This window comes from Erpetoichthys calabaricus, unplaced genomic scaffold (assembly GCF_900747795.2).
Source record: "Erpetoichthys calabaricus unplaced genomic scaffold, fErpCal1.3, whole genome shotgun sequence".
NCBI classification, from domain to species: domain Eukaryota; kingdom Metazoa; phylum Chordata; class Cladistia; order Polypteriformes; family Polypteridae; genus Erpetoichthys; species Erpetoichthys calabaricus.
The window spans coordinates 62,266-75,865 of NW_026261602.1; the positions used below are offsets into that span (position 1 = coordinate 62,266).

The window sequence follows — 13,600 nt, forward strand, 5'->3', positions numbered from 1 at the left end:
TAAATGAAGTTAAAGTTTTATCTGTATACTATAAGCAACATATTTTGCTGCATTTCATCTTAAAAATGATATTGTCATCATACGCGCTTTATAAAGTAGCGCAGGTTGTGCAATATTATAACTCTAGTGTAAGTTTACAGTGAGGTAATTGTACTTATAAGTACAAACAGTTCTACAAGGAGCACTTGATGAACTGATTGAGTGCGTTTATAGTTCTTGGGATAAAGCTGTTTCTGAAACGCGAGGTCCGTACAGGAAAGGCTTTGACGCTTTTTGCCGTGGTTGAGGTAGTGTGTACTTGAAACTGTATACCGATAATTCTCTTTCCGATCATCTGCTGCTGTGATTCACACTCAGATACAGTGATATAAATACTCCGAGTGGTGCAGTGAGAGTAATATGGAAAAAGATGATCCGCAGTGGCAACCCTTAACAGGAGCAGCAAAAAGAAGAACAAGATGCAGTGAGCGTAACAACGCTGAAGCAGTTATGGTATTTGGAATACTATGGCTATTCCCTGGACCATTATATTGCTACAGGTTAATTACAATCAGATGCATTACACTAATAAACAATATGCAGTTAATTTCAGTGTATTTATAAAGCCGCGTCAGGAATGTGGAGCTAAGAAAGAAAGGGTGATCACACAGGAACAGTAGCACTGCTTTGACGCTGGGTGCCGCCAGTCTGCAAAACCGAGCAGAGAAATTGCGTACGCCAAGGTATGAGTTACTGTGGAAATGTGCGTGGCTTTACGCCAAGTTTAGGTTTTATACATCGCGATTTGAGCGTGGAAACATTCGTACGCAACATTTCTGTGCGTACGCACCGTTTATACATGAGGCCCCAGCTGATTAACCAACTTGAGATCGAGTTTTGTAGGTTACCTCTGATGCTTAGAGCTTCTAGTTTCAGAGTAAATCTTTGGTGTGAGACTTTATCAAAGGTTTTTTGAAAGTCTAAATAAATTATGTTGTATGCTTTGATCTTGTCAAATATTTGGTTTCCTACTTAAAAAAAACAAAAAAACTGGTTTCTTCCTCTCGTAAACCTCTCATAAAGTATATCATTGCCATAGCAGCCCATTTTTGTACTGACTGGTATTTGCTTCAGAATCCCAGTGTCTGCATTTTACCCTCCAGCTGAAAAATTGCCAAATTTTTCTGCAGGATCAGTATAGTTATACCACACTGCCGACTCGAACATCACATCAAGGGATCATTTTCCTGCAGATCATCTAATGTAGTCTACCTAATTTTCTGCATGAAATGTCCTGACACTGCACTCTATGTGGGAGAAACTGGACAAACACTCCGCCAGAGAATGAACTTACACAGGTTCCACATTAAACATGGCAACACAGATGTTCCTGTGGCGGCCCACTTCAACAGCCATGGACACTGTGAGAAGGACTTTAAGGTCACAGTGCTTATGGGCAATTTCAAAACACAGCAAGAGAGAAAAGAATGGGAAGTTAAACTCATGCTAAAATTTAATACTTTACAACATGGATTGAATAAAGACAAGAGTTTTATGGCCAGATATGAGGATTGTTTACATCTCTCAGAATGACAGACAACCTGTCTACAGACCCACATTGTTTTGAAAAACTCATTACAAACTTCAAAAGACCTTGTTGGACAGTTATCTTATCCAGAGATCTTGACAATACATTGTTCTTTTCTCTCTTGCTAAATTAACCCTAGCCTGAATGAATCTATTAATTTTTTACATACAAAATCTCTCATTTAAAGATTTACCAATGTTGTTTCTTGTCCTAGAGTGTGTATATAAACATAGGAAACTTCAGTTTCTGTATTACATCTTGCCTGAAGAAGGGGCCTGAGTTGCCTCGAAAGCTTGCATATTGTAATCTTTCTAGTTAGCCAATAAAAGGTGTCATTTTGCTTGGCTTTTCTCTACATTCATAATGGCTAACACGGTACAACACCCTAGTACTTTTTGACAAATGAAATTCAGATAAGTTTAAGATTTAAGATTGTCTGCTATGAAACATAATGTCTAAGTACAATGTTCTTATTTATACTCTTAACATTTTATGTCTGATTGAAGGAAGTCAACCATTAGTAGGGATGGAGAAGGGTCCACAGAATACTTTATTAAGCATTTAAACAGATTATTTGTTGCATTGCATTTTGCTTTAAAGGATAAGTTTGGTATTTTTCAAGTCCAGGTTATTTCTTCAAAAACATAATATATATGTATTTGTGACACACAATTGTGTTCTAAAGTGAAATACTTCTTATAAATTAAAGAAATATCTTATAGACTCGGAATTTAACGGCAGTGAAAACGGACGTCATTCAGAGCCGTGTAATCTCCATTTCCTTGTGGTGACTCCACCTTTGTCTGAATGCCAGAGATGCCCTTTACACAGGTACCACTTTGATCGCCCCATTCTCCCCAGACCTGTCCATGACCTGCCAGTACAGTCCCATCAGAGCATATGAACTTGATGTCGTTAGCTGCAGTATCATCACCATTCCCCTGAGGATGCTGCACTTTCAACAGGAATGCTTTGAGAAAACCATTTCGGCACCACTGTGTGCTTGTCCATGTGCCCCACCTAAAAGGAAATTTCAAAAGTTTAGTTAACCACCTTTGATTGATAAACTGCAGGCACTAATGTATTTTTGTAATAAAAACTAAAGCATCAGTGCAAAACTTTATACATAATGACTAGTTGGAATAAAATGTTTAAATCAAATACCATAAAGCACAACCAAGATAGGAAAGGTTTAAAAAATGACTGAAGTAATTTACGGGCCACTCTCTGATTCAATAATATGTGACTCAGTAGATACTGCTGATGCCTTACAGAACAGCCGTATTCCATTCAGTGCTGTATCATCTCCAGTTCCTTGGTTGGCCTCTACCTAAGGTATCGAAGAGAAAAAATAAATATCATTAATTACTTTTTGTTATATGACAGTCAAGAATATCAGACATTCTGTATACTACTCAAGAACTCAAATAATATGTAAAGTATATCTAAAAAATGGCAGTTATGGAAACAAGATAAAGTCAGTACTACAAATTAACAGGAATATTTCCAGGTCCTTTCTCAATCTTCATATTCTGTCAATGTTTGCATTTAGTAAATACCTGTACATCCTGAAAATTCAGTGACTACTTTACCTTCAAAGCAAATCCAAAGGCAATCCATCCATTAGGACAATGTTCAGGAAACTGCCACTCGCCCCATTGGCCTCCATTTCTCACACTGATTACTGAAGAGAATCCAAAGACCTCTGTGCAACTAAACAAAAGAACACAAACTGAAGTGCACCAAATGACAAAGCCCTGCTAGTTCATGTACCCTCAAAATATACAGTTGAAAAATGACTGTGCCAAAGAGTCTCACATCCATCAGAAGCAACAGTCTTCTTATAGCCACTGTGTTATGTTTGTGATGTAGATAGTGTGGGAGTTGGGGCTGTATTGATCGTTTAAAATCTTGAAGGTTGAGTACTAAGGGTTAATTTGTAATGCTAACCATGGATTGGCCTCAACTCACATTTTATCTTGCTCAGATTTGCCTTAGTTCATATTCACCAGCTGCTTCATTCCTCTGATAGATGGGAGACTGCATGGGAGGTTAGGGTCAACCACAGAAGGAGAGATTTGAGTGTAACAAGACGGCCCTGGGAACACAACCCATCTGAGACCAGCAAGCTTGTTCTTTAGGTTGTGCCTGTGTGTGTCACAGCAATGAATCCTTACTTCAAACTAATCAATGATCAATGTGTCTAATTTATTTTTCACATACTTCATTTCTTATAAGTCTCAAATCAAGACAACAGAAATGACTGCAGATGTGAGACAACCTTGCTTATTTTTAATTTAGCCATACAGCTTGTTTTAAGATTATTTTATTTTTTCCAAAAAATGACAACTGATAAGGGATGTTTAGTAACATACCGTATATGTCAGCTCATAAATGTAACCTGCTCAATGCGACGTGCACACACCTCCAGCAGCAGCAGCAGCACGTGCGCCTGTGTTTATCAAAGCAGCTTTAAACTAATGAATGATTAAAGTGTCTGATTTTTTTCATATAGATAATTTCTTACACTATATATATTTCCTTCTCCACAATAGTTTATAGCAGTGTGTTTGTTTCCTGTAAACTGTTTATGGCTTGAGTAAGAGTTGTGGTAAGATTGAAGGTCACATGATTAAAATCCATTCGGAGATGCTCTTTTCCAGCATCTTATTGTAAGATATAATGTTTAAATACAATACATTTTTTTTAAAAAACCTTCAAGGAATGTGAAATTAAATATATAATCTAAATAATAAAGGAATAATGGTAATTTTTTGAAAACCCTAAAAATAAACATGAAAAAATCCCTCTGGACCCCGGGGTACAGAGACTGAAGAGACTGTCCCCAAAACATTACGTTGAAGTGATGGTATGTGAACAGAAAAAAAGAACAAACCTGATTGCACAAAGGCAAAGGATGCTAAGCAGGACTCCATTGTGGTTTGAAAACATCTTTGCTTTGTCTGGAAATGAAATAATACAACAAGGACATCATAATACCTCAGCAATTAATTAAACAAGCAGAAGGATGTTTTTTTCTCCTCCAAGTTCTTACCTCAATGGCTTGATGTCATTCCATTAATCAAGTGGATATGACTTTTTATTACAATTTGCTTCTGTATCATGAAACAAATCCGCTTAAATAAGTTTAGAGAGTAAGTAACAAATATATATCATGCCATGCATTGCTGAACCTGGAAGACAAGCAAAAAACATCTCTGCTGAGGAAACTCTCTACAATCTGTTTAGAACTGCATTAATAAAGAATGGTACATTGTCTAAGCTGGGACATATAATAAAAATACCAGTAAATGTTATTAATATATTAGCTGATATTTCAGTTAATCAGATAAATTATTAAATAGTCTTCTTTAACTGGTTCATTCAGTATTCCTCCCAACCTTACACTTCCTCCATTACAAATTCTTACTCCACTAAACATTTAATCTTGGCTTGCAGAAATAGGAATAGGAAAAAATGTTAAGTTGATTAAAAAGTCCAGAAAAATAAAGACAAAACTCATCTTGTGAAAGCACAGGTCTTTGTCACTCAAAGCTCACAGACGCTCTTATATTCTGGACTCCACATGTTGACATACCTACTCTGGATGTCAATCACAACTCTTTTCCGGTTCTGCCCTGCAGCAAAAACAGTTAACATGATTTTCTTAAGTAAAGCAAAATCCACCTTCATACAACAAAGTGTCTGTGTGTCTGTCTGTGTGAAGTCCGGTTGCTATGTCGGTGTCAATCAAAAAGAGGGCGCATCATAACGGAGGCAGTGATTTCAACCCGTCTTAGATGGGTAGCACTGCTAGTTTATACATAAAATGTAAGCTTTTTACATGGGTAAGATGTTAATAAAAATAAAGAAAATGAAAATGTGCAACAAGGTGCCAGAAATGTTTGGATATTTAATATTTTATTTAATTCTGTAAAAGTCTTATAGCTCAGGACCCCTTTTAAAATGCTATATTATCAGCATCCATATGTCTCTCTTGAAAGAGACAATGGTATTAGCACTAAGAAAAAAGAGGTCAGTTGTTGGCACTTCTTGAGTGGCTGAACAACCCCACTTTACAGAGACAAGCCCTTGCATAGCAACTACTGTACAAGTGAAAGACGATGGTGTTTTAAATAGAATATCTTTCTCCTTCCTTGTGGGTCTCTTGGCAGTAAGCAGAGTCCTCCTTTGGGTCTGTGTTCTCTACACTCCACTATCAACCAATGCCTTCCATAATGTTTGGATTTGTGGTATACTCGCCCAGTTGTTGAAGTCAATGTCATCCGGTTTCATGAAGAGGTGGTCTTCAAGCTGGGAGAATATTCAGCACATATTTGGAGATACAACCAGACTTCATTAGGCGTACATAGTCTAGCCATCTGGCTGAGTAAAGTGAACATGCTTGAGATGCCATCATATTAGAGGATCTCTGTGTTGCTGAACAGTCCTGCCAAGTAAAGTGTAACATGTGCTTCAGTCAGAGTAGGTGAAAGCTTCTGAACATTTTGTCCTGGCTACCATATGTTATCCAGATTTCACTGCCTTACAGGAGTGTGCATAATGCACAGGCTTTGTATATCCACATCTTGGTGTACTATATCAGATGGATATTTTTCCACACCTTCTCATTTAATCTGGCCATGACAGCTGTAGTTTTAGCAGTCTGGCTTCTTTCTTCTCTAAACGGTTACATTGAATTGGATAATTTTGACCCATCATAAGGGAAGCTGTCCACCACCTCAAGGGGGCAGCTATCAATGGAGATGTTTGTAATGGAGTTCACACCCTGGGTCATAATGTGAGTCTTTTTCAAGCTGATAGTTAGCCAGAATTCTTTACAAGCAGAGCACAGATGGTCCACAAGTTATTGTAGAACATCACATCAAAGGAGCAGCATCATCAGCAAATCACCTCACATATAAAGACCTCAACAACCTTTGTTTTAGCATGCAGGCAAAAGGGGCTGAGTAATTTCCCCTCAGCCCTTTTGTGACAGTAAATGCCAATTGTGTAGTCTTTGAAAGCTTTCTGGAGGAGCATAGGAAAGAAATGGTGCTAGGTACCAGGACACAATCTTGCTTTAGCTCATTGCACACTGGAAAGGACTTAGAAGTTGCACCATTGAATCAGATGTTGCAGTGTATGTCCATCCTCATGGAGGGATATAATAATGCTAAACTGCGCAAGTTGAATGCCTTTGACAGATCTACAAATGGAACAAAAAGTGTCCTCTACCAAGAATAACCACTCATTAATACAGTATAACATATAGCCAGCTGAGAAATTTTGCAAAATGAATTAAGGATCAGGTTATTGTGCCACACAAATAATCTGTGCCAAATAAATTATAATAAATCAACACATTTACTATTTGGCAAAGAATATGACAAAGCATACAGTATGTCTCCATATATGTAAGTATTGATATATCTGAGATTTCCCGTAATGTGTCAGTCAGCCTGTTCAAGCAGGTTGCCATCTGAACTGGACATTACAACCCAAAACTGAGATACTGTATTGTTTGTGGATCCTGACCACATTAACTTTGCTTTTTTGTCTTTATCGGCCCAGAGTGTCTACTATTTCTATTACACCATTTTGTTAGATCTGTGTGTTCTTATGCAGTATATACATATACAGTGGTACCTTGAGATATGAGTGCCCCAACATACGAGTTTTTTGAGATACGAACCGTCACTAGGTTGATTTTTTGCCTTGAGTTATGAGCCAAAATTCGAAATACGAGCCATCAAAGAGCTTGTTGCCGCACATTCCGAGGAAATGACGATGGAGGAGTTGACGGAACTACAGACGTAGCAACATACGGAGGTTCTGCAGGAGATTGGTATCGCAGAGGAGGCAGAGGCGGAGGAGGTTACCTCATAAAGTGAGATAAAGGAAGTGTTTGCAATGTGGGATTAAGTTTTGAACTTTAAAGAAAAGAAACACCCTAAAAAGTTGCAACTGATCGTGCAGCGGCGCTATTTAATGACACTTGTCTAACTCATTTCAGAAACATTCTAAAGGCGAGGACTTAACAAAGCTCCTTGGATAGGTTTCTATTGAAATGCCTTGTGAATGAAAGTGAGGAAAGTGTGACAAAAACAGAAAAAAAACTAGTGAAGAAGAAAATTATGTTAAGCAAAAGTGAAAGAAAAAACATTACAATACGCTAATCAGCTTCGCCAACATCTGTTTATTTCTTGAGATTCTCTTTTATGCATTAGGTTTTATTTTGTTTGTATACAATATTTGTTCATTATATATGGATTTTTCTTATGTTGAAAACATTTAACAAAAAATTGGATTGTTTGTTTGGGGGCTGGCACAAATTAATCTCATTTCAATTAATTTCAATGGGGAAAATTGATTTGAGATACAAGCATTTTGACTTATGAGCTCAGTCACAGAACGAATTAAACTCGTATCTCAAGGTACCATTGTATGGGTCTTATGTTTTGTCATATTCTTCATTATCAACAATCTTCTCCTTAATCCTTTGCAGAGTGAAATATGTTGTTCCCAACATTTCTCCTGAGGCCAGTTAATTAAAAAGATCATGTCCATGGTCAATCTGCTAGCACAGAATCCACACTCGGACTTAGGGTGCACTTGGGAAGAAAGACTCTACAAGCATACCAGGATGACATGGGCATCTCACTAAACAAAATGTGATCACTAGCCAATGAACACATTGCCTATTCTTACTTTTGAAATATCAGAGGACAAATGCTTTCTTCCCACCCTATCTAGTAGATATAGCACAATGGTTTTCTGCTTTGTTCATTTTCTTTGCTCCACAGTAAATGAGTAAATGGAAGTCCAAGTGTAATAGTATGTGATCCACTTGCAAAATATATTTCACATTATTGATTCAGATAGATAGATCTTTATTTGTCCCCAGGAGGAAATTTGGCTTTTTACAGAAAAAATAAATAAATACATACATACACACGTACATAAATAGATTAATAAATATATATTCGCAAACAATATGGTCTGAACACACACCAGAATGACTAAAAAGAAAGAAAATTAAAAAGAATGAAAATATATCACTTGACAGTCCCAGTGACACACTATACTATCTATATATCTATCTACTAGCATACTGCTGTTGGTAAAAAGGAGCCACCGTAGTATTTCCCGACACACTTCTGCCAAATAATTCATTGGCTTCGTGTCCTCAATGTTAGCTTTGTTCATAATGGCACTCAGTGATGTTTTCATTCTCTCCTTTGACACCATCTCCAGGAGGTCCAGGTTCTGTCCCATAACTGAGCCTGCCCTTTTAGTTAGCTGGTTGATTAAGTGGTCCTCTCTTAAAGTGATTTTACCACCACAACATAGGATATAGCACTGGTCATCACAGAGTTGTAGAAGATACTAACATTAAAGGAACACAATCTAGTAGGAAAAACGACGTTGATCCCCAAAGTGATCTCCCAAGTACTACATCAACTTGCTGAATAGTGTCTGGACATAGAGGCTGTTTGGTGCAGTGAAAGTCAATAACCAGTTTCTTTGTGTTCCTGATGTTATGCTGCAGACAATTAAGTTTGCACCAAGAAACAAAGTTCTCCACCTGACTCCTCTCCTCTGTCTCATCCCCCTTATCAATTCACCCCATAACTGCATTGTAGCCCACCCCCCTGCTTCTAGCGTATGCGGAGGTTGCAACCAGATTTACGCAGCAAGGAAGCTGCTATGCTTTTAAAATGAGCGACAGATAGAATCAGGCCAAAACCTAAGCCGTACCGTATTTTCACCCTGCCACCCGAATATTAACAACACACAGGGAAATGCCCATGAAGATTAAACACACCAAACACACAAATATATAAAATGTTCCTTGTTTGCTAGAATAACTACTTACAAACACAAAAAGTACTAAACAAACCCCACAAACAAACCCCCACATGATGATATTTACAGTCCTGAAAAAAATCCTTTCTGTAAATGATGGAAGTGATTCTGGAAGTGGAAACTATGGATAAATGATGGAACGAGGCGCAGAATTCTCCAATTCAACAAACTGCTTCCCAGAACATAGATAGTGAAATACTGTCCTACCACTGGAGTCCAGAAGAATAGTCTTCAGAGGCGCGCCTCTTCTCCAAGAACATCAAAGGACTGGATTGGGAAGAAAAAGAATCCACCACCATCCTTAAATCTGGTGGCCGAGCACCATCTTTCTCCGCTACGAATGTCCAATAACTGAAAGGTTTAGGAGCTGCTGCGAATGATGCTGATTGGAAAACAAAAAGTACCACCACATCCTTCTCTTCCGGTTTTATTGGTACAGTAGATTCAAACCATAAAGCACAAATCCCACAAGCCCCACCACATCTGTGCAAACCTGTTTAAAGACACCGACCCCAATTTACAAACAGAAATTAGCGCAACCAGTGTTGTTATTCACATTTACCAATCACTCAACATGACATACTTACATACAAATAAAACCCCCTATGTGGCCCCGCTACAGCATAATCATCTAAGAATTTCTATAGGTGTTACATTAGAGGTGAACAGATAAGAATACAAAACGAATGCATAAGAATAAAGAATCTCTCCACAATATATACACTGCTCAAAAAAATTAAAGGAACACTTTTTTTTTAATTAGAGTATAGCATCAAGTCAATGAAACGTCTGGGCTATTGGTCTGGTCGGGTAAGTAGCACAGGGGACTGTTAATCAGTTTCAGCTGCTTTGGTGTTAATGAAATTATCAACAGGTGCACTAGAGGGGCAACAATGAGACGACCCCCAAAACAGAAATGGTTTAACAGGTGGAGGCCACTGACATTTTTCCCTCCTCATCTGTTTTGCACTTAGTTTTGCATTTGGCTACGGTCAGTGTCACTACTGGTAGCATGAGGCGATACCTGGAACCTAAAGAGGTGGCACAGGTAGTCCAACTTTTCCAGGATGGCACATGAATACATGCCATTACCAGAAGGTTTGCTGTGTCTCCCACCTCAGTCTGAAGGGCATGGAGAGTTTCCAGGAGACAGGCAATTACTCTTGGAGAGATGGAAAGGGCCGTAGAAAGTCCTTAACCCATCGGCAGGACAAGTATCTCCTCCTTTAGAAAAGGAGGAACAGGATAAGCACTGCCAGAGCCCTACAAAATGACCTCCAGCAGGCCACTGGTGTGAATGTCTCTGACCAAACAGTCAGACACAGACTTCATGAGGGTGGCCTGAAGGCCCAACGTCCTCTAGTGGGCCCTGTGCTCACTGCCCGGCACCATGGAACTCGATTGGCGTTTGCCATAGAATACTGCAATTGGCACGTCCAACACTGGAGCCCTGTGCTTTTCACAGATGGACAGCAGGTTCACACTAAGCACATGTGACAAATGTGAAACGGTCTGGAGAAGCCGTGGAGAACATTATGCTGCCTGTAACATCGTTCAGCATGACCGCTTTGGTGATGGGTCAATGATGGTCTGGGGAGGCATTTGCAGCAACCAGAGGTTAATGTAGAAGAATAACAAGCTTGAACTCCTAAATGAAATCAGGAAATGTTTCATTTTTGTTTACATTTTACATGGTAAATATTTTTCAGTTATATTTATTTTTCACATCCTTAAAACTACACTTAATCTGTTTACTTGCAATAAAATACAAGTTTAACCGTCTGTGTTCTAGAGAATCCTATTAGCATTTATTTACTGAAATACTGTGCTACCAGTGCCTAGAGCAAATGTACAAAAATCAATTTATTTGAACACATAATAATGAGTAGGAGGTTAATTAAGCAGGAGAAATACAAAACCACAATACAGGGGGTCCTCGGGTTACGACACAGTTCTGTTCTTACAACAGTAATGTAAACCGAATTTTGGTGTAAGTCGAAACACACCCTAGCCTAAGTCACTTAACTATCCTAACACATTTGCAAAATCATAATCTAGAACATAAAAACACAACTAAGCCACAGAAAAAGGAAAAGGACATAAAAATACTATACTGTACACTGTACTGTAGTAACAGAAAAACTGAGTTTTAAAAAAAAATCTTTACCTTTATTCCTTCTCACGTCTCAATTTTTTTTAAGTTTTGATGGGAGTGAGCGTTGTAAACTCGAAAACGTCGTATGTCGAGACGTTGTAACTCGAGGACTCCCTGTAATTATATTACAAATACAGTGCACAAGCACCCAAGGTAATCTCTTCTCTGATCTCTAGACAACTCCAGTGCGATGCTTGATTAACACCCCTCCAAGCCCCTGGGTGATTTAATGAATATACTGTAGGTCTCCCCGCTTTTGATTTTGTCATACGTACACTGGATCATTTTATCAAGTGTTTCCCCCTCAGTGAGTTCAACATGTATGGACACTCAATTGTTTCATCAAGCCTGGTCCCCTTTGTTGAGTTCAATGCCTGGACATGCTTGGACATGAGATTGGGGTGTTCCCATGGGTGATTAAGTTCACACAGATGCTTGATTGTTTCATCGAGTGGGGGCCACTGAGTACACCTGGAATGCCCTGAAGGTAAATCTGCTCCTGCTCTAGTCTTATGTTCCTGTGTTGAACTAGCCACTCCACCTGCTTGCCAGCCTGAGTCTTTGCTACTTAATCATTTCCTAAGTGCAAGCTAAAAGGCTGTTTTGGGAGGGAGCTCTCCAGCTCCCCAAACACATGACAAAGACTGGCTCTGACACAAGTCACAGCAAAAAAGTGTTTTTATTGTAGGAAACTCTTCCTTATAAGCATTTCCCATGCCACAACCACAAGTACAGTTATGAAGCACACAGCATGATCTGTAACTTTGTCTTTTTTTCTTCTGCTTTCTCTCTCATTGTTACTGCTTTCTCTGATCCCCACGCAAGTTTCGTCTCCTTCTTCCTGACTCTGTACCCTAGAGTTGTGGCAAGCAACTCCTTTTAAGTAATCCCCTAAAGTACTTCCTGTGTCCCATAGGTTGAGCCTAGGAGCATTTCCAGGTAAGATGGGAGTCCGACAAAGCAGGGCTCGATAGTTCCCAAAGGACCCTCTGGTATCACACACTGAAATCAAAATGGGCTAGTTGAAGAACTCCAATTCCCATCATGCCGTGTGGATATCTGTGGAGCTGCTGCAGCTGAGAGGGTCTGCCTTCTAGAGATCTGGGGGAGACAATGCCCTGTTCGTGGTATCTACCCAGGTCATTCAACACTGAGGGCCAGGTAAGGGTCCCAGCCATCCCTATCTATAGTATACTATATATAGGGATATAGTATATCCCTATATATAGTAACTAGCAAAATACCCGCGCTTCGCAGCGGAGAAGTAGTGTGTTAAAGACGTTATGTAAACATATATATACATAAACATATATACTTATATATACATATCTACATATATACATATATATACATTAACACATCCACATATATATACATATATCAACATATATATACACATACATATACACACATATATATATATATATATATATATATATATATATATATATATATATATATATATATATATATATATATATATATATATATATACACACACACACATACAGACACATATATATACATATACATATTTACATATCTACATATATATATATACACATATATACATATCTACATACATACACATATACCTATATATATACAGTATCTATCTATCTATCTATCTATCTATCTATCTATCTATCTATCTATCTATCTATCTATCTATCTATCTATCTATCTATCTATCTATCTATCTATCTATCTATCTATCTATCTTGTAGCAAGGCTACATAATGGACAGTCTGGTTAGCCTTCTGAATTGTCCGTCACTTCTTAATGTTGACTGGGAGGGTGTTTTAAATAGCCCTTCAGGCACCATTGGTGACGTCCCGTTCTGGGAGGATCCCGCCCGAGTACACTCTCCAGCTGCCTGATGCCGGCGTATTGGTTGCCATGACCACCGAGAGAGGCAAGGATTTTCGGCGGGAAACTTTCTCTTTTTAAGGGGAATGGCGGAACAAGGAGAAAAGAAAAAGACAGTAAGGAGAAAGTAAGGAGGAAGA

The 13,600-nt window shown here is 38.5% G+C and overlaps 1 protein-coding gene across 1 annotated transcript in view; it reads right to left on the minus strand.

Annotated features, from left to right (window-relative positions):
* The window catches only part of LOC114653987 (vitelline membrane outer layer protein 1 homolog), a gene marked incomplete at its 3' end in the record, with an annotated part of 28,565 nt that extends 24,005 nt beyond the window's left edge, over window positions 1-4,560 (minus strand). The window contains exon 1 of the mRNA XM_051922009.1: window positions 4,464-4,560. Coding sequence (XP_051777969.1) covers window positions 4,464-4,519 — 56 coding nt within the window. The remainder of the gene's footprint in view (window positions 1-4,463) is intronic.
* Window positions 4,561-13,600: the final 9,040 nt, after the last annotated feature.